Genomic DNA, 21,578 nt, shown 5'->3' on the forward strand with positions numbered 1-21,578 from the left:
TGGCAGCTACATGCATCCAAGGCAGATCAACTTAAAGACAGAGGCAGTGTGAGAAAGGGGCTGAGAATCAGGGCGGGTTGGGTGGGGTCCACACGCTTGGCCTCTCCCATCTCTTGGCACCAGCTCTCCCCAAGGTCTTTTCCTAAGATCTGACCCTCTCACTGCCATTTCCATTTTTTCAAGGCATGTTAATTTCCTTCTCCATCCTGAGAAAGATGTTGAAGAACCACCTTCCCCCCAAGTTCAATGAGACAAGATTGGAATGTTTCAAAAGGAACATTTACTAGGAAACTAAAGGGAAACCAAACAGAATGCAAGAGAACAGAGGCAGAGTTGCAGATAGGCTCAGGGAGTTCAAATTCAAAAACAGCCTTTGGCCACAGCTGGACTGGCTAGGCAAATCTTTCTAGACACAAAGCCACCTGCCTGCCATGTAAACAGGCTTCTTTGCCTGCTGCCCCTACAAAGCCACCTTCCGTTTTGTACCAACAAGCCAGTAACATGCTCAGTAGTATCCAGGGCTGCTAGCTCTCTGGGCAGGAAGATCTTTGGGGGGTGGGTGGGGGGGAATAATAGGCACAGCTGCCCCAGGATCTCCTACCCAGGCTCTCAGTGCCAAGGACATCTCAAAGTTTATTGGGATGGCTGCCTGATATCTCTCGGGGCCAGTCTGTTTCTCGGGGACCATTCTTCTGGGCTCATCTGCCTGGCTCTAGAGACAGTATTTCTGCTAGCTGTCCTGCTGGCACAAGTCCGTCATGCTTTGGTTCGAAACACTGCTATGGTGCAGGATGTGTGATGGGGAGGAAGAGGCAGGGTGGAACTCTGGGCAAGGAAAGATGAATTCTTCTCATATGGTCAGATATAGGCAGAACCTTAGCTTCTCTTTGGAGGCCGGTGGTAGAAAGCCAATCAGAGATGAAAATGCACTAGGCAGGCTGGGGAATGCGGGAAGCTGGAGTGTGGTAGCACTGCCTCACACAACCAAAGGCCCCTTTCCTTTTTAGATGTGAGATCAGTGTCTTTCACCAGGCAGCTGCAGCACTAAGAACTTTCTGAAGACAGGCAATGATCCTGCTTCCACCCAGGTAGTCCCACAATGAAATGTTAATTCAAATGAAGACAATGAGCTTCCTAGGATGTTACCTTGGAGAAGTGGTGCAATGTGTGGTTGGGGTACCACCCATAATGGGAGAGAGAGGACCACTAGGTCACAGCCACCCCTCTTCCCCTGCCCCAAGGTACGCTAAGGCCTTTGGTTTCATTTGGATGGAGGCAGAAGCAATGAGGATGAGGAGCAGAGCTGGCAGTGGGCTGGCTGATGTGGTCACAGAGGAAGCTGAGTAATGAATGAGATACCCGGGGAGAGCCCTTGACCTTCACTCTTGTAGGTATTTCCGTTCCCCAAGTGCTATGAAAGTGATATGTGTCTGGAGGTGAAAGGAAGCTTGTCTTGGCTGCCCAGGGCTAATGCCTCCGGGCTGCTGCATATGGAAATACCCCAGAGAGCACAGAGGCCAAGAAGGCCCCAAAGCTGTGCCTTCCTCAGGGGGAGGGTTGTGTTACCTCTCCGTCAACTTATCTCATACAACAGTACACCTGTTCCTGCGGCTCTTCCCCCCCATGGACAACCACCATGCCCGGGAAAGGGTATTCCAGAACGCTTATGCCCTTGAGACGCAGGCCTCTCTAACAGAGACGGCAGGTAACTTTCGTTTTAACATTGACAGCAGTTGCCGGGAAGTGGCTGCTGACCATCTAGAAAACACTGCCCGGGGTTCTGACTCCTCAGAATGTGGGTTTAGCACAAGAAAGGTTTACAGTCAACTGGTACTTTCTGCCATGTGCATGGGAGGGGGCAGTGAACTTGCTGTGAATCAGCCCTCCTTGCACTAGATTTTTTCCAGGGGAACAGCCTGCTTCTCCTCTTACTCTCCTGGGGCTATTCCTTGCAAAGCTGGAGCACTTCTTGGGGTAAAATTATTTTCTGAAGACAGTTATTAGCGCAAAGGTAGTCCAGGGTGAATTAGATCTGCTGCCTGTTTAGCACCTGGATATATGTTTACAGATTCGGTCCTTCCAGGGCATTCAAGCAAATGACATCGTGTCAGACTGACCCTGCCAGGGAGGGTGCTGTGACCCCATCACCAAGGGCCTCATGTTCGTCACTAAGAGTCCTAGCACTCCAGGGTACTCTTAGTTTTCCCACTACATCAGGTGGTTTCTTCCGTAGTCCGACCTTGGTTCTTGGCCATGACTATCATGCTCCCCCCGTAGCACACCACCTTAGGCCACTGGAAGATGGCCAGACCATTCACATTCACCAAACCTAATCCAGAAAAAGGGCCAGTTATTGCTGTGGTTACAGCTCAGCATTTGGTCACTGGAGTCGTCCGGGTGTTGTTGGATGGGAAAAGTTACTTAAGATCTTTGTAAGGTGGGTGTCCCACTGTGTCCTTGGCACAAAGAATCTTCTTACCAATAGTCATCGTTTCTGTAGGAAGAAGAAACAAAAAGAATGCTTTGGTTTTCATCCATATATATATATATTTATTTTTTTAATTGAAGTATAATTAACATATAGGGTTATATTACTTTAAGGTGTACAACATATTGATTCACAATTCTATGCATTACTCCATGCTCACCAGGATGCATTATTTTACTATTCTGGACTATATTCCTTTTGCTGTACTTTTCATCTCCATGACTTCTTTATTTTATAACTGGAAGTTTGTATCTCATAGTCCTTTTATCTGTTTCACCCATTTCCCTACTACCTTCCCCTCTGGCAACCACCAATTTGTCCTCTGTATTTAAGAGTCTTTTTTTCACTTGTTTATTCATGTGTTCTGTTTTTTTAGATTCCACATATAAGGAAAACCATATGGTATTTGTTTTTCTCTGTCTGACTTAATTTCACTTTGCTTTGCTTTCTAGGTCCTCCACATTGTCACAAGTGGCAAGCTTGACTCTTTTTTATGGCTGAATAGTATTCTAGTGTGTGTGTGTGTGTGTGTGTGTGTGTGTGTACACACACTTGAGCTGCTTCCATATCTTGGTTATTGTAAATAAATCTGCAATAAGCATAGGGAGGCATATGTCTTTTCAAATTAGTATTTTCATTTTTCTTTGGAATTCTGAAATTTTCTTTGGAGTTTAGTGAAATTACTGAATCACACGGTATTTCTATCTTTAATTTTTTGAGGAACCAGCCTACTGTTTTTCAGAGTGGCTGCACCAGCTGGTATTCCCACCAACAGTGCACGAGGGTCCCTTTTTCTCCACATCCTCACCAACACTTGTTATTCCTTGTGTTTTTGATTCTAGCCATTCTGACAGGCATAAAGTGGTATTTCCTTATGGTTTTGTTGGGATTTCCCTCATGATGAGTGATGTTGAGCATCCTTTCATGTGCCTGTTGGGCAACTGTATGTCTTCTTTGAAAAAATGCCTATTCAGGTCCTCTGCTCACTTTGTAATAGGATTATTTGCAGGGGTTTTTTGGTGCTGAGTTTTATAAGTTCTCTCTATATTTTGTATATTAACCTATTTTTGGACACATCATCTGTAAATATCTTCTGCCACTCCGTAGGTTGCCTTTTGTTTTGTTGATGGTTCGAAAACTTTTTACTTTGGTGTAGTTTCAATGTTTATTTTTGCTTTTGTTTCCCTTGCCTGAGGAGACAAATCTAGAAAAATGTTGCTAAGGCCAATGTCAAAGAAATTACTGCCTATGTTTTCTTCTCAAAGTTTTATGATTTCAGTTTCACATTTAGGTCTTTAATCCATTTTGAATTTATTTTTGTGTATGGTGTAAGAAAGTGGTCCAGGTTCACTCTTTTGCATGTAGCTGTCCAGTTTTCCCAGCATTCATTTACTGAAGTGACTGTCCTTTGCCCTTTGTCTATTCGTGCCTTCTTTGTCATAGATTAAGTGACCATATAAGCAAGGGTTCATTTCTGGGCTTTCTATTCTGTTCCATTGAACCATGTGTCTATTTTTGTGTCAGTACCATACCATTTGGGGCTTAGAGAGAACATACGTCCACATAATAAAGGCCATATCTGACACACTCAGAGCTAATATGATACTCAGTGGTGAAAAACAGAGAGCTTTTCCTTTAAGATCAGAAAGAAGAATGTCTACTCTCACCACTTTAACTGAACATAATAAGAAAGTCCTAGCTGTAGCAATTAGACAAAAAGATATAAAAGGGGGCCCCTGGGTGGCTCAGTCAGCTAAGTGTCTACCTTCAGCTCAGATCATGATCCCAGGGACCTGGGATCCAGCCCCACATTGAGCTCTCTGGCCAGCAGGGAGCCTACTTCTCCCTCCTCCACTCCCCCTGCTTGTGCGCTCTCTCTCTCTGATAAATAAATAAATAAAATATTTTTAAAAAAAGATATAAAAGGAATCAAAATTTCTAAGAAAGAAATAAAACTTTCATTATTCGCAGATGACATATCATATATAGAAAACCCTAAAGACTCCACTAAAGAAACTATTAGAACTGATAAATTATTTCAGTCACGTTGTAAGATACAAAATTAATATACACAAATCTGCTGCATTTCTATACACTAATAACAAAGTAGCAGAAAGAGAAATTAGAAAACACTCCCCTTATAATTACGCCAAAAAGAATAAAAGACCCAGCAATGAACATGACCAAGGAAGTAAAAACCTGCACTCTGAAAATGAAAGCACTGATGAAAGAAACTGAAGACAACACAAACAAATGGAAAGATATCTCAGTGTTCGTGGGTTGGAAGAATTAATATTGTTAAAATGTCCATACCATCCAAAGCCTTCTACAGATTCAGTGCAATCCCGATCAAAATACCAGTAACATTTTTCACAGAACTAGAACGAGTAATATTAAAGTTCATATAAAACCACAGAAGACCCCAAATAGCTAAAGCCATCTTGAAAAAGAAGAATGAAGCTGGAGGTATCAGAATGTCAGGTTTCAAGATCTACTGTAAAGCTGTAGTAATCATGCATATATTTTTAATGTGTAGCTAACAAGTGCCAGGCACTGTGAAAGATGCTGGGGACACCGTGTTCCCGAGATGCTGGAGCTGCCACGTGTAAGACACATACCCCACTTTCAACGGGTTTATCGGGGGAGAAGTTATAAGGTGAGAAGCTGAGTAACAGGCGTGCAGAGAATGCGCAGGAGCAAAGAAGGAAGAGGGTTTGAGGAGGTCCATAGAGAGGACTCCGAAGGATAAGTCAAGCTGGGCCATTCAGGCTGAAAGGGAGTCTATCAGGAGAGAAGAAAGGAAGGTCCTTTGGGGTAGAGGAAAGAGCCCGCGCAAAGGTACAAAGGCAGGCGAAGTGTATGGCTCACTAGAAGAACAGGCAGGCTTCGGGATGAGGAGTAGAGGGGGAGGACATAAGGTTGGGGAGCGGAGAGGGGGTATCTGTGGGGCGCAACCCCCATTCCTGGTTTCTAAGCTGTGAAGATGGGCTCTTCCAGTGGAGCCCGGCATTAGAGCAGCCGGATCTCTCCTGTTTCACACTCAGTGCAGCATCCATTTAATTTCAACTCAGGGCACGTTCCAGTACAGACTAAAAGTATTAATGCTGCCAGCCCAGAGAGAAAACCAGAGTCACTGCCAAGGACACAGCAATAACCAAATAGATATATATTAACCACGGGAAAGCCGCAAACATTTTGGAACTGGAATCGGTGGACTGCATTTCACAGATCAAATGCTCACACGTGAGGCTCCAACTTAACGAAAGCCAGAGCGGACACTGAAGACTGACAGCCATACCTGACTGTACCCCTCGACTCGGAAGTATGCCACTGGCTGTGGGAAGGGGAATGTTCGAGTCTAGAAGGAAAAGGTGAATGGATATTTGTCTTCTATTGGGATTCGAAATGACCTTCCCAGGCCAGCTTATGTTCTGGAGCACCCTCAGAATTGCCCTCTTAACCAACCCCCGACCCATATCTGGCAGGATCTTCCCAGAGCCCCTTCTCTCAGCTGTGAGACCCCTATCTGCAGGCCCAGCTTGTCAGTCCCTCAGTCCTTCTTGTCTGGGAAGGCAAAATGTCCACAGGCTTAGCCACCCCGAAGAGTTCGTTGTGCTGCTATTATTCCTTCAGTGTCAGTTCCTATCATGATAGGATATGAACTTTACAAATCCTTAAAAGGGCCTCATAGAGAACCTATGAGGTTTTTTACTGGAGGACACAAAGATACAGGAAGATTAATTTGCCCAAAGTCACACTGTTACTAAGTGTCAGAGCTGGGATTTGAACTTAAGACTTCTAACTTCAAAGTCTATGCTTCAGCAATTACATCATTTCTAAATTCACTCTGTAAGACCCGTCTATACATTTGAGCTTCTGCCTTGGTTTTCTAGGTACTCTGAATCAGATGAAACAACGTTAAGCAACACCATTCTGAGCCAATAACATGCAGCAGGTGCCACAGCCCTCTTATGGCTTCCAACTTAATTATTCCATTTCTCTGGATCGCACCAGCTAGTGACCTGCATGTGTACCTAATTTGCACCCTCAGCTCTATGCACAACGTCAGTCTTCCCTGTTCTAACATTAGTTTCTTCTTTCCATTTGAGCAGGTCCTTCCCACTGCTTTGAGTAGGGCTTTCCCCAAATTCCCAGCCTTAGGGACCACCTCTGTACCTGATGTGTTCTGGCCTTATCTGAAGCCTGCTTAGATGGCTGGGCTGTTACTCTAGCCAATGTTTTACCAGTCTCCATTCCCAGGGCTACCATTAGCAGAGACCATGCTGCCAGGGGCCAAATTATAGTACAGCTCTGACTTGACCTCCATAGGTGGGTTTTGCTCACCTGGTGAGTTTCCTTGTACATGCAGTTAGCTGGAATCAAACTCAGTTCCTGGGAATAGTGTGGAGGGGCCTCTTCTTCTTCAGCTGGGTCTCCCTCTTCTTTAGATGGGTTTATTTTCTGGGCTCTGATCATGGCTGGTCCTAGTATCCTTTGTGTTCCTACTCTAGACAGTGACACCAGGACTCTAGAATATTTTTGCCAGCCCACAAGAGGATAAGACAAAGGAGTTTCAAGGTCTGGTGGAAGGGTAGGGTCATCTCTATCAGAGGTCTTGAAAGAGAAGCTTCTTGGAAATGAACTTCTCCTAGGGCATGTCAGATATACAATTCAGGTATGAAAAAAAGTAGTTGTTACAGGAGAAGGGCAATTTTGAGTGTGGCATGGGTAAAGTGTGCTGGGGCCCAACCCCTTCTGTCTTCTGCGGGGGGAAATACTAGAAAAACCCAACCAAAAACAAACAAAACAAACAAACAAACAGAAAAATAAGCAAATCACAACTCCTTTCCAAACTCTTATAACGGAATGGGCTGTTTCTCAGCCAAGATTCCTGTAAACTGAGGTATAAGGAAAGATTTTCTAGGGTTCAGAAGAGCACTGACCCAGTAGGGTTTTGGTGGGGAGATGGGGTGGCTACAGACTGTGGCCCCAGCACCAGAGAGAGCAATGGTGGTGTCAACTGGTGGCCAGAAGCCTGGCCTAGCTGGTTCGAGGGCTGGCACCAGACCCATCTCAGGGGGCAGAAGCAGCAGCGTCCTTGTTATCTGACCTCCCAGGCAGCGCCAGGGGTTTGGAAGGCATCAGGACCTTCAATGGCATCAATAGGAAATAGTGGTTACAATCTTATCAGAACAGAGGGGAACTGAAGTGAATTCAATTGTCCGGAGACATACAGATCCCGTTTGAATTAAATTGAATTGAAACCAAAGATGAGAACAGTCTCAATGAAAACTGTAATGTGAAGTGGCATTTCGATCACGAAAATGACAGCTGATGTGAGACAGGCCAATGAAACTGACCCCAAATTAAGAACATGAAAAGATTGGGTGGATCATTAGATAATATCTTCCTGTGAATTTGAAAATGGGTTTTGATTACAGGAAGTATCTAAGGGCTTTGAACTAAGAAGCTTGTCAGAAATTGAAGTGACTCATTACATGATTCACTCTTATATGGGCTCATTATTGTTACACTCATATTTTCAATTTTTATTTAAAAACCATAAAAAGTCTCATGATTTTGTTGACTATTACTTAACCCAGTTTTGCAAAATATATTAGGAATCCTCATGCCTACCCCCTCTCTCCCTCCCTTCCCCCCTCCCCCCACTTAGAATCTGATTAGCTTCTTTTTCTTTCTCCAAAGAGGGCATTCTTTGTTCTTCATTGCCCCTCATCCCTTTAAGAATTGTGTTAAAGAAGTGTGAATGTGATTGTACTGTCAGTCAGGGACTGGGGCGACAGCTGGAAAAGGAGATCCACTTGGGTAACAGCTTCTCTGTGTGGCACATTCGGACACTCTGCTCTACCCTAAGAGCATAGCTGATGCATAGCTGATCTCGTTCGATGTTCGTCTGGACCTCTGTGATGGACACTACCCTTACGTTCTTTCAGAGCTGAGTCCGAGAAAGGCCAAATAGCAAAGGTAGAGAACAGCAGAGCCGGCATCTGCCATTGTGTGTTTATGGCTCCAAATGTACGCTTTAAGGACCATGCCCAGGATGGCAAGTTATTGCCCAACCCCAACTCAATTACAGCATCTTTCCAAAAAGGATTTTCAATTCAGAGAGTAACTCGGAATAGTCCAGACTGTGTAGGAGAGTGTACTAAGACCCACTGTCAAGTCAACCTTCAGGGGAATGGCAGTGAGTATTGGTGTGTGTGATATGTATACTGATACTGAGAAGCTCCTCAGAAACAAGCAAGAAGTGGCTGTCTGGGATGGGTCATTAAAGAGGTTCGCAGCAGGGGGTGCTGTCAGAGGTTTCAGAAGGTGGGGCAAATCAGGGAATTGCTGCAAGGCAACAATTACTCTGCCAGGTGGAGTTGTATATTTGGAGTTTGTTACTCCAAGCTTAGAATTTATTACATTTACTCATTAATTCATTCTGCAAAGATTTGTTGAGCACCAGGCAAATGTGTGGACCATTAGAAACACAAAGATGACTGCCGCGCACCCTACTCTTGAAGAGCTTGTGCTTGTCGGTCAAGGACCAGAAAAACAGGACACTGAGCAAGAAAAGAGAGTAACTGAAGTCTCATCAAGAAGCTGGACTGTAGGGACACCTTCGTGGCTCAGTTGGTTAAGAGTCTGCCTTTGGCTCAGGTCATGATCCCGGGGTCCTGGGATCGAGCCCTGCATCCGGCTCCCCGCTAAGCAGGGAGTCTGCTTCTCCATCTTCCTTCCCCCACTGGTGCTCCATCCTTCTCTCTCTCTCAAATAAATAAATAAAATCTTTAAAAAAAGAGGAAAAAAGTTATAAAAACAATTGGGTCAGGGTGAAAGTTGAAATGTTCCTAGAATATGTGAGAGGCACTGGATCGTGAAATGAAATCCCACAAAAAAGGCTGGTATTATCTCACTGACAGCACACCTGGCAGAAGCCAACTAGAAGAAGGGATCTGCCTTGTGAATTCACAGCTCTGGTGAAATTTTCCAGGGAGTAATCCAGCCCTTTCCCATGTCTGTCCACAGGTATCCTCCCTTTGTGACTGGGCACTTAGACCTCTGAGGGGTCATCCATCTATAGTCTCAGTTGCTACTGAAGAACTGATAAATCTCTTCCTGCTCTTGGGAAAATTAACTTTATAACAAGAGAGAGGCAAACAAACAAGAATTCTAAATGTGAAGTAATAATGTTTTTGTGTAGGTTATGTTATGTTATTTATTTACTTATTTAAATTTGCAATAACACGTTTGTGACCAAAATTCTGTTTTATGTTTTTAAGGTAAGTGCTTAATAATATGATACAGTAAAAACTACTGGATTTATGATTTTAATAGATACATTTAGGATAACTTGACTAGTTACATTTATTTAACCTTTAAATGCTCAGGAAAATCCAATATGCTAAGTTTACAAATTTATTTTCTAAGATGCTGAAATGCTTAAGGTAATTTAATCTCTATGCATAAGATTTTTTTTATATATTTGCATTATAAGAGTTAATAGTGCTTGACTGAAAATCTTAAAGGCAGTGAAAATACTCTGTATGACATATGCTGTTATGTGATGGATACATGTCAGTGTGTGTTTGTGCAAACTCAGAGCATGAACAACATCAAGAATGGACCATGATGTAAACTACAGACTTCTGGTGATACTGAGAGGTCAATGCGGCTTCACTGCCTGTAACAACTGTACCGCTCTGGGGGAGATGCTGATAGCAGGGAGGATGTCTGTATGTGGAACCACTGGTTATATGGGAGCTCTCTATACTTTCTTTTTAAAGACTTTATTTATTTATTTGTCAGAGAGAGAGAGGGAGAGAAGGAGAGAGCACAAGCAGGCAGAGGGGCACACAGAGGTGGGGAGATAAGCAGGCTCCCCGTTGAGCAATGAGCCCGATGTGGGACTCGATCCCAGGGCCCTGGGATCATGACCCAAGCCGAAGGCAGCAGCCCAAATGACTGAGCCATCCAGGCATCCTGGGAACTCTCCATACTTCCTACTTAGTTTTTCTGTATGAACCTAAAACTGCTTAAAAAAAAATAAAATTTATTTAAAAAAATAAGGAGTTAGCAGTGATTGAAAATGATTCTGTTTAACACCTACTGTGCTGGATGTTTGTAGTGTTGGACATAATCACACTTTAAATTTGTGGCTTCAGTTTGAAATGTTTAGGAAATTTAGCCAATCGATTCCTGAAACAGAGCTTAAATATTAAGAGAATTTTCTTTGCTAGATTATAAGGTTTTTTCCTTTAATTTAGAACATTCAAGAGAATTTGATTAAGTGTGAAATTAGTGTTTAACAGTTTAGGGAAATATAATCTGTCCAGTTAATGAGCTAACTGAGAATTAAACAAAGAACAAGTGAAAATGAGTGTTTTAATTTCAAAACAAAATGATGGGATTTATCAATCACTATAATAGTTAATATTTCATAGCACTTGGTATGAATTATTCTAAGACCATTACATCTATTAATTCACTTGTTCCTCACCACAGTTCTCTGAGGTGGTTATGCTATTATTATCTCCATTTTACAGATGAGAAATCAAGGTACAGAAATGTAAAATGACTGCTTTATCGAGTGCTATAGAATGAAGTTTGTACCCCACAAAATTCATATGTTGAAGCCCTAACCTCTAATGTGATGGTGTTTGCAGATGGCACGTTTACTGGGTAACCAGGGTGAGATGAGGTCCTGAGAGTAGGGCCCTCACGAAGGGCTTTGAGCCCTTAGAAGAGACATCAGAGAGCTGGTGCTTGCTGTCTTTCCACCCGCCAGGTGAGCACACAGGGAGAAAGCAGCCATCTGCAAGTCAGGGAAAGAGTTCTCACCAGAACCCAACCATGCCAGTACCCTGACCTTTGACCTCCAGCTTCCAGATCTGTGAGGAATAAATGCCTGGTTTTTTTTTTTTTAAATTTTTAATTTTTTTTAAAAGATTTTATTTATTTATTTGACAGAGAGAGATCACAGTAGACAGAGAGGCAGGCAGAGAGAGAGAGGGGCGGGGGGAAGCAGGCTCCCTGCTGAGCAGAGAGCCCGATGTGGGACTCGATCCCAGGACCCTGATATCATGACCTGAGCCGAAGGCAGTGGCTTAACCCACTGAGCCACCCAGGCGCCCCTAAATGCCTGTTGTGTAAGCCCCAGTCTATGCTGTTTTGTTACAGCAGCCCAAGTCAAGGCACCAAGTGCATCAGGGTCCTCGGGTTTTCATAACAAAATATAATAAACTGGGTGGCTTACAACAATATGAATCTATTCTCTCCCAGTTCTGGTGGCCAGAAGTCTGGATTCAAGGTGTCAGTTGGGCCGTGCTCTTTCTAAAGACTCTTCAGAAGAATCCTTCCTCACCTCCCCCTGACTCCTGGTGGTTGTCGGCGATCCTTGGCTGGTAGCCGCACACTGGAATCTCTGCTCCCCCATCGCCCTGCACTCCCCTTGTTGGCTCTGTGTCTTCACCACATGGTCTTCTTACTCTAAGGACACTAGTCTTTGGATTTAGGACCCACCCTCATCCAGTATGATGTCAATTTAATGTAACTGAATGTATCCGCAAAGATTCTACTCCCCCAAAAGGTTCTGTATAGATAAGAATTTTGGGAGGACACCACCAACCCAGTATCCCATGTCGCCAATATCCAGCACATGGATAAACTCAAAGTCAGTTCTCAGTCCTCATCCTATCTGACCTCTTGGCAACACCTGAGATCTGATCATTTCCTTCTCCTGGAAACAGTATCTTCTCTCTTGTCTTTGGACGCTCCTAGTTTTCTTACAACTTCAATGATTTTCTCCTTCTCAGTCCCAGTTTTTAGTCCTTGGACCTCTTCTCTTCTCCATTTATATGTCAACCATCTTTACATCAGCTTGACCTTTCTCTGGAACTCCTGATTTTTGCATCTAACTTCCACTTGATGTCTCCCTATAGATACCCCCAATAGACACCTCAAACTCAGTAGGTCCAACTTCTGATTGCCCTGCACAGATGCTCTACCTTCTGTTTTCCTCAGCTCACTTCTAGCTGCTCAGGCGTAAAACGTTGAAATCATCCTCCACTTCTCTTTGTTATACCCTACATCCTGAAATCCTATTCGGTCTCCTTCCAAAAATGTATACAGAATGTAACCACTTCTCATCATTACCCCGCTTTTATACCAGTCCAAGACTCTATAGTTTCCATCTGGATAACAGCAGTAGACTCCTAGTGATCTCCCCCCCTTCCAGCCCTGCCCCCTACAGTCTATTCTCAACACAGAATCAAAGGAATCAGTTGTAACCTCAGGTCATGTCACATCTCTCTATAAAATCCTGCAACAGCTTCCTCTTCTCTCAGATTACGAACCAGAGTCCTTATAAAGATCTATTAGGTTCAGGGCGCCTGGGGGGCTCAGTGAGTTAAAGTCTCTGCCTTCGGTTTGGGTCATGATCCCAGGTCCTGGGATTGAGCCCCGAGTCGGGCTCTCTGCTCAGCGGGGAGCCTGCTTCCTCCTCTCTCTCTCTCTGCCTGCCTCTCTGCCTACTTGTGATCTCCATCTGTCAAATAACTAAATAAAATCTTAAAAAAAAAAATCTATTAGGTTCTATGTAATCTGAGCCCTACACACCTGTTAACTTTCCTGATCTCATCTCCTATTTTCCTACCTCACTCTGCATCCCCCACATCGTTCTCAGGACTCCTTGTACAAATGTCCCTAAGGTCTTTGTACTGGCCACCTCTTAGCCTGCATAATTACGTGGCTTCCTCCCTCATATCCTTCAACTGTTTACTCAAATGTTTCAGTTTTCCATGAGACCTACAACACGCCTATGAAGATCATCTCCCCCCTTTAAAAAACACCAACCAACCAACCAACCAACAACAACGACAACAGAAAACCCACTATGATACTTCTGGTCCCCCTTACTTACCCTATTGTATTTTTCTTTTCATTAGTTAGTGATTATTACCTTCAACAACACATAATATACTCATTTACAATGCTTATTTCCTGGTTTTCCCACTAGAATATAAACTCAACTTGGGCAAGAATTTTTGTCTATTTTTTCTCATAGATGTATACCCATCATAGGTACTCAGTCAATATTTGTTGATAAATAAATAAATGACTGAATCTGCCCCATCCCTCTGCAAGGTGATTGTTTCAAAGGAAACTTGATTGAGCACCACCTGAACAGAATGCCATAATATCGACAATGAATGATGCAAATAGTGTTAAGAGGCATCTTGAAAGATTGTGGAGATAAGCAGCTAGCATGCTAGCATGAGGAGCCCAAACATGAAGAAATTCTGGAGAATATGGTCATGGTTCTTCTGACCAGTTTTTAAACTAAGATGGTTCCCTGCCCAGTCCCTTTTGAGAACTGTGTGGGCTTTTTTGTTGCCACAAATCCCATCTGAACAAAGACTGGGCACTGTGGTCATTCTCACGGTGCTGACTTGCACTTGGAGAACTGTGTGCTGGAAGGAAGGTAGAGCTCATTTGCTCTTCAAGAAAATAGAACTTCATTGGCTTTCAGAGTGAGCTAGCCCTGGGTTATTTTTATACATTAACAGAACCACTGTAGCTATAATTCTGAAAATATGATATGCAGAGTCCATCTAACAAATCAACTATCACTTCCTAAGTTGTAAGATGGAAGAAATTGGAATTCTATCCAACAAGAATTTATTCAACGCTGACTTTGTGCCAGGCATTTTGCCAGGTACTGGTTAAACCAACAATGAATATTAATTGCTATCCTCAAGGAGCAGTTGGATGGGCTGTGGATGACACGACCACGGATAATATCAAGTGGCACCAACCGCTATGGTAGGGGTAGGCCCAGGGTACCAGTGGGAGAGAACATGTACAGAGGACATTGAACTCATAGTAGGATGATCTGCAGAATGCCTCCTGAAGAAGGTGATAACTGAGGAGATGCTTAAAAGATGAGCTGGATCCGGCCAAGCAAAGAGGCAGAGAGGACAGCATGAAAAGAAGTCAAAGCGGGAGGAAGGGCCTGGGTGAATGAAAAGCATGAAGCAGACCACCAGAAATTGGGCATGGCTTCAAAATACAGTACAAGGAAGAGATGGAGGCAGGGTCACCAAGGACCAGGAATGGCAGGATAGGGAACCTGATCTTGGTCTGGACAAAGGGCAGCTACTGGAGTAGGGGAGGAGCATGGTCAGATTTGTGTTTTAGGACTTGGAGCCTGCAAGCAGGGCAGAGGCTGGACAGGAGAGCACACAGGAGAGCAGGAACCCAGGGTGGAGTGACATAGGAGCAGCTGAAGCACTCCTCTTGCCTTCAGAGTCCTCATTCACGCTGGCCCTACACAAGTGTTGGTCAGTAAAGATGGGGAGGAGGCGGCTGGCTTTGGCTCCTGATAAGTCTGTTTGGCTGGTCCTCAAATAGGACTAGAGTATTTAAATTCAGCATTTCCTAAAAAGGGACAAATGGAGCTCTGAAAAATAATATAATATTTATACAAGCATAAATACCAAAGAGACAATGAAGAATCATCTATCTGCCTCCCAACTCACCAGTGTTTACTATACAATAAAATGGAGGCTCGATCTGTTCACCTATGACCTTAACTCCAGGATATCACCACTTATGGATGGTAGGCATTTTCTGGCTAAAGAGCAAGATTCCAGTATCCTCTAGCTCTCATTTCCTGACGTAGGTAGGTAGGCGCATTCAGCCTGGTGTGTGTGTGGGTAGCTTGCCCCCTCCTCTGGATGCTTCTACACACTTTGAAGAGCCAGATGCAGACTGCCAGTGTCTCATCCCTTGCTTGGGACTCACACCGACCAGTTCCCTCCTGCCTATTGAGGATCACATGCTAGAAACTTTTCTATGGACCACAGAGGAAAGGCTCAGTCACCATCTGTAGCGAAGGTCCAGCAATGAGCTCATGTCAGCTAAATACATCAATTGAGAGAACAATGAAAGCCCCTGCTTTTCAGCATGGGGAGGAAACGTAATCTCAGACCCTAAGGGCTTCACAGTCAAGAGAGAAGACATGAATCGCACTGTAAAGCAAAAAGCTAGAGGCAGTAAGTGACCAATATGAATCACCATCAGAGTATCCTGGAAGTACTTCATGCTAAGTGGGGTGTCGTTCACCGAGGCCTCACAAAGGAGTGGCATTTCAATGGAACCCTGAGGATTCCGTGGCATTTATATGGTGAGAAGGGAGGAAGGTGCTGTCGGTTAAGGGCACATCAGGAGAAAAGGTGAAAAATAGAAAATTAATTTAGGGAACATAAATAGCCATGGCCAGCCTATGGGAGATTTGGAAGGAGAGAGACCTGGTAAGATCTGAATTCTCTTCCTAAGGAGGGTGGCTTAAAAAGAGAAGGAAACAGCCAAAGGGCTGCTGATGCTGCTTCCGCAGAGTACCTGAGGGAGAGATGGCAGGCCTTGGGGGCCTCCTTCCCGGACACCTGCGGGGACCAGTCTCACCCCAACCACCTGGTTGATATTCGCATTAGCAGATATGCCCCAGATGGTCATCCAGGCCCAGAGTTTACACAGGCCAGAGAGCACAGCTTTAGAATCTCTAGCTGGTGGTGATGCCCTGAGAGAGAAAGCGGCCTCAAGCCCCCCCTCCACTTACCCAGGCCCACCATGCTCTCCTTCCCTTCTCTAGGCGTGAGTATGGATGTGTTCCTCCTGGGAGAGATTCTCAGAATAAGCTTAAACTCCGGAAGGTTGATATATGGAATAAATACAGCTAACAGGTTGAACACAAACTCATTTTGAAAAGTCAGTTAGGTATGTGGTAATTTCAAAAAATGTAATATTTGCAACTTGCTTTCCTGTGTGTGAGTGAGAGAGAGATCCTCAAATGTGTTTGTTGTTTGAAAAGACTGTATGATAAAGATGCCTGGGTAGCTCAGACAGTTGAGTGTCTGACTTTGGCCAAGGTCATGATCTCAGGGTCCTGGGATCGAGCCCACCATGGGCTCCCTGCTCAGCGAGGAGCCTGTTTCTCCCTCTCCCTCTGCTCATGCTCTCTTTCAAATAAATAAAATACATATTTTTTTAAAAAAGAAAAGAGGATATGATAGAAGATACTTTCTTTCCCCCAAGGATTTAGAGGGCTTATATGAAGTTATAAATAATATCAACATTTTGGGGCATTATTTCTACCATTAACTTTTCATCTCAGCTTCCCACAATGTCAGAAAAAAAAAACCCTGTCAGCACAATTTTCTTTTATCTGAGTGTCTGTTCTCTTCTGAAAAATCTGACTGACAGTGGGCCATGGAAAGTATCTCCCCACAATGCTGGTAACACTGGGCCTTTGCGGGAATTAGAGACAGGAGCCCCTCCGGGCACACTCACCGCTTGGTGAGTGGAAAGACTGCTGACCTCAGCTTCGTGTCTCCCTCAGCCCAGCTCCCTGCTGCAGGAACCACCTAGAGAGTGTTTGTAAGGTTCTGAGGAGAAGCTCCTGGGGGCAGGGGTCCCTTGGGGGACTTGGATTATCAGGTAAAGCCCAGAACCCATCTTGGCCTGAGGCTGACATCACAGGAGGACATCATTATCCTGAGTAATGATGTGGTGTCTCCCTTGCAGGCAGCCTCCCAGGGGCAGGGACAGCTATGAATTGAGGCAGATGTTGCCTGCCCTGGCTAGCGAATTTTCAGGTTCCTATGATCTGTTTGTCTTGCAGTCACTCATGTCACCCTCAGCCCTTAGGAAAGTTTCATTAAATGCTGCAGCCGGGCACTAGCTGGGCCTTGGGGAACTCCAGAAGGGTTGGGCTCAGGCTGGGAGTAAGCAGCACAAGAGAGGCTGGCAGCTTGAGAAGCAGGTCTGAGACCTCTGAGGAGGACCAGCAGAAAGACCCAGAGTGCAGCTGGGGTTAGGAAGGATGAGCCACAGCAGGACTTGCGAGACAGGGACTTGCCAAGCCGTGTGGGGAAGGGAAATCATTGAGGGCGGACACAAAGTGTGGGGGCTCAGACAGGCCGAAGAGGAGGACCCCGGACTTGCATCAGGGGTTTCCCCGCTGGAAACACGGGGAGAAGGGGGGAAAGTGATGGCGGATGGAGCCAGGACAGGGGGAGGCAGCTCTTCCTGGGTGAATTAGGGGTTGGTGTTACCTGTGGAGAAGCTGAGCTCTCAGCTCTGCTTGGAGCACCGGCCTGGGAGATGCGATGAGCTGGCAGAGGGGGCAGGCAGAGGAGATCAAGCTCAACTCCTGGGCCCTGGGGCTCCTGATGAGGGGCAGGGGAGCAGGGACAGCCGCCCTCCTGCCCTGGACCCAGACTCGCTGGGATGCACGTGTCCTAGCCACACGGCCTCCTCTCTGCTCTTCCCAAGTCTTTGTTCTGCTGTCTGCTTCTTGTCCCAGGTTTCTTTCCCAGGTGTCACTTCCCAACACCAAGGTGGCCCCATTCACCCCATCACATCTCTCTGGTGTATTTTCATCCTTGGACTCATCATGACCTATTTCTGTTTATGTGTTTGTGGTTGGTCTGCCTCCTTCTGCCAGAACGCGAGGTCCACTCTCAAGGCTGCATTCCCAGTGTGAGGAACAGCATGTGGCCCGTGGCAGGTGCTCAGGGAACGCTGGCTGGACAACTGCGGGAGGGCAGACATCAGAATAGCCGAAGACTGCTGTGGGAACTGATAATAAATATGCTGATGGCCAGCCCCTGGGGATTGGAGGAACAGGGTCTGGAGGGTCTTCCTGGCTCACGCTGACAACACTCTCTCTTCTCCTATCACCTGCTGTGCTCCCCCCCCCCCCTGCAGCAGGGAGTCCCGGAAGCCATGCTGGGAGACACGGCTCTCCCTTTACGTCTGCCACCTGCACCCCACGGTCTCAGCTGTCCCGGCCACAGCGGGCACCCCACCCACGTGGGGGAGTGAGAGATCTGCGATGAGAACGTGGGGAAGGGGAAGAAAGAGGGAAGGAGAGAAATGAGGATTTGGAGGGAGACGGAGGTGTGTATGTGCGCACGTGTGGACGGGGGGGGGGGGGGATGTAGCGGAGGACAGGGCCGGAGGGAGAGAGGGAGAGGTGGGAGGGAGTGGTGCAGTAATGGTAAAAAGAAGAGAGCAGAGTAAAAGAGAAAATAAATGTCCTCTGGTTTCCCAAGAGTTTCCAGGTGCTAGACCCAGACGTTTCTGGAACTTAGACACATTTCTGCTCTTGAATTCTAAGAATTTCCCTCTCTTTCCAAAAAATCCCAAGCTAGCTCTACTTGGTTTCTCTGACCTGTAATGAGTATCTACTAAAAGAGGACGACGCTTGGCACTGGCACTGTCCACACGCCGAGTGCCCTGGGCTCCCAGGCTCCCTGTAGCAGCCTGCACCTCCCGAGTCAGAGGCATGAGGGGGGGGCCCTGACTTACCCCTGCAGCCCCCCCTGAGCTGGGCCACCCTGCTCACCTGCAGGTCCCAGAGCCACCTACTTGCTCAGCGGGGCCCTGTTTTCACTGGTCAGTGTCTGGCCCCAGTCTCAGGCTGCCACTTCTGCCCAGGGAGTCTGCTTGTCTCTGTCCATCTTGAAACTTGCCCCTGTGGCCTGGGCCCTGTCGGCTACCCTTCCTGCACCGCCATCTGAGGCTCCCCACTCCAGCTACCTGCTGTCACTTTTCTCTTCACCTTGTTGTGCTGGTCAGGTGCTGGTCACTTCCACCCTGAGCTGCTGAGTGTTGAGAAGCTGAGTGCCATCAAGATGACCTTACAGTGTCTGAGGCTGTCTCTCCATCTCTCCCTCCCTCCAGACGTTCAGACAAGGTCACCTGGACTCATGTTCATTTTCTCCACATTCTGACTCAGCTCTGCTTTGTTTTGCTCCATTCTGGGACAGGTTCTGTGCAATGGCGACATAGCAGTAGTGATGCCACACCTGTATCCTCATAGCTCCAGGCCCAGTGGGAAGATGTGACTCTTCCTGACAGTTCCAGCAAAATCCCTGGGCCTTAATCGGGTCATGTCCTCATCCTGAACCAAAGCCCGAATGCACCAACCAGCCACAGCCTGGGGCACCACAGATGTGCTCCTGGAGTGGAGGGTGTGGCTATGTCCCCCCAGAGCACAGGCACAGAGGGAGTGGGGTGGGTCCTTGAGGAAAACGGGGTCCTTTTGTCAGAAGGAATGCTGCAGAAGCAGAAGTTCACACTTCAGAACCTTTCACATTAAGAGAAAATCATGTTCTTATTTATAGAAATAAAGTCTTTGCTGCTACGAAGTGTAGTCTCATCAGGATACAACATTTAAAAACACATTTGTGGAAAAAACCCCATAGAACATGACATGATGGGGCACCTGGGTGGCTCAGTGGGTTAAGCCGCTGCCTTCGGCTCAGGTCATGATCTCAGGGTCCTGGGATCGAGCCCCACATCGGGCTCTCTGCTCAGCAGGGAGCCTGCTTCCTCCTCTCTCTCTGCCTGCCTCTCTGCCTACTTGTGATCTCTGTCAAATAAATAAAATCTTTATTAAAAAAAAAATAACATGACATGATGGCTACAAAGAGTCTCCCGTTAGTTTTTAGTTCTTTTTTTTTTTTTTAAGGGTTTCAGTTAATCAGTTTTACTGCTTATTGTTCACTGCGTGTCCTACTGGTTTTTGAAAATTATGGTCAGTAGATGATTAGGTGGGGAAGAAGTGGCAGAAGCAACACAGCCAAAAGTAAATTAGTAAAAAAAAAAACTCTTTCATGACAAATCATTTGGCAATGTGACATCATGCGGGAGAGGGAATTAGTGCCAGCAGGATGAAAACAGAAGAATTTTGCAGAAGTTCTTTGGCATTGTTTGAGTTCTACATTCTTAACTGAGCTGAGTGCTAAGAGCACAGAGGGACAAAGCTTTGGGAAGCAGCAGAGCTGTGTGACCCATACACTGGCTGATGATGCGCAGGCGCCGCCGCCTCTGACAGCCACAGCTGCGTCTTCCGAGCTGACAGGCAGAGAAGTGGGTTTGAGAGTTTTGCTATGTGTAGGCACGTGCAGATTTTTTTCTAGGAAGAGGGCATAGGAAGAGAAAGAAGAAAGCAACTGGAACAGCTGTAGGCTGCCTGATTCAACTTGATGAGGAAAGGAAGACAGAGCCTTTCCTAAGCACTGAATGGGATCAGAAAAATCTGTACGAGTCAGCTTTTGCCGTGGTAACAGTCAACTCCCCAGTCTTAGCTGTTCGCAACGATGAACATGTATTTCTTGCCCGGGGGTCTGTGGGCTGGCTGCAGCTCTGCTGGGCTCAGCCAGATCTGGCCCCAGCCAGGTGGAGGTTTGCTTCTGCTTCTGCATCTTCTCGTGCCAGGACCTTGGTAATTTCCTGACAGAAGCCAAAAGCTCGAGGGGATGAGTAGAAACACGGATTGCCTCTTGAAGCCCTCACTCGGAGCTGTCACCCCATCTACTGATCAAGGCAAGTCAGAGGCCCACCTCCAGAGTAACCGGAGTGTAAGAGCCTCGCAGAGTATAGACAGAGCACGAAATGATGGACAAATAACACTGTCTGCCTCAGGATGCTCACTCTACCACTTCTTTGCCTCCAGATGCTGGAAAACTGAGTCAAGCTTCAGTGTTTTCGTCTGGGGCGATAATACTGATTACCTCCCAGAGTGAGGGTGAGATTAGATGATGCACGTACCGTGCTGAGCACAGTGCCCTGGACAGAGTCAGCGCTCGATGCAGGGGAGCTCTTAGGATGCTATCCCGCATCTGAGGCACCGTGTTATCGGCAAGGCACGCCCGCTTGTTAGGAGGGTGATGACCAGTCCAGGGAGAAGGCAGGACAGTGACAAACAGCTTACATGAGCACAGTCCAGGGCAGAAGGAGGGGAGATGGGGGTCAGGCAGGCAGGGAAGGGTTTAAGGTAGTGGAAAGGGCACGGGCACACTAGACCCAAGACGCACAAACACCAGGTGATGAATGATGCATGGATGAGAGATGGCTCAGGTCAAGTCCCCCGTGAATAGCTCTGGGAGGGCAGTGGGTCTGAGGGGGGTTGTGACTTTATCTTCCCACCCCAGGACAACCTGGTCCTTCTGCCAGGGGAGGCAAATTTTGTTCCCTGGGGCTGGACCTGTCAGGCCTCTCTCCTTTGCCTTCTGCC

General features: G+C 46.2%; 1 protein-coding gene across 2 annotated transcripts in view; it reads right to left on the reverse strand.

Moving 5' to 3' along the window:
• Positions 1 to 261: 261 nt before the first annotated feature.
• Positions 262 to 21,578, reverse strand: part of SYT9 (synaptotagmin 9) — a 198,718-nt gene continuing 177,401 nt past the window's right edge. For both annotated transcript variants that reach the window (XM_059409121.1, XM_059409112.1), the window contains one exon: positions 262 to 2,494. In XM_059409121.1, the coding sequence (XP_059265104.1) occupies positions 2,486 to 2,494 (9 nt within the window). In that variant the 3' untranslated portion in view covers positions 262 to 2,485. The remainder of the gene's footprint in view (positions 2,495 to 21,578) is intronic.

The sequence above is a fragment of the Mustela nigripes genome, chromosome 1, assembly GCF_022355385.1.
Source record: "Mustela nigripes isolate SB6536 chromosome 1, MUSNIG.SB6536, whole genome shotgun sequence".
Lineage (NCBI taxonomy): Eukaryota > Metazoa > Chordata > Mammalia > Carnivora > Mustelidae > Mustela > Mustela nigripes.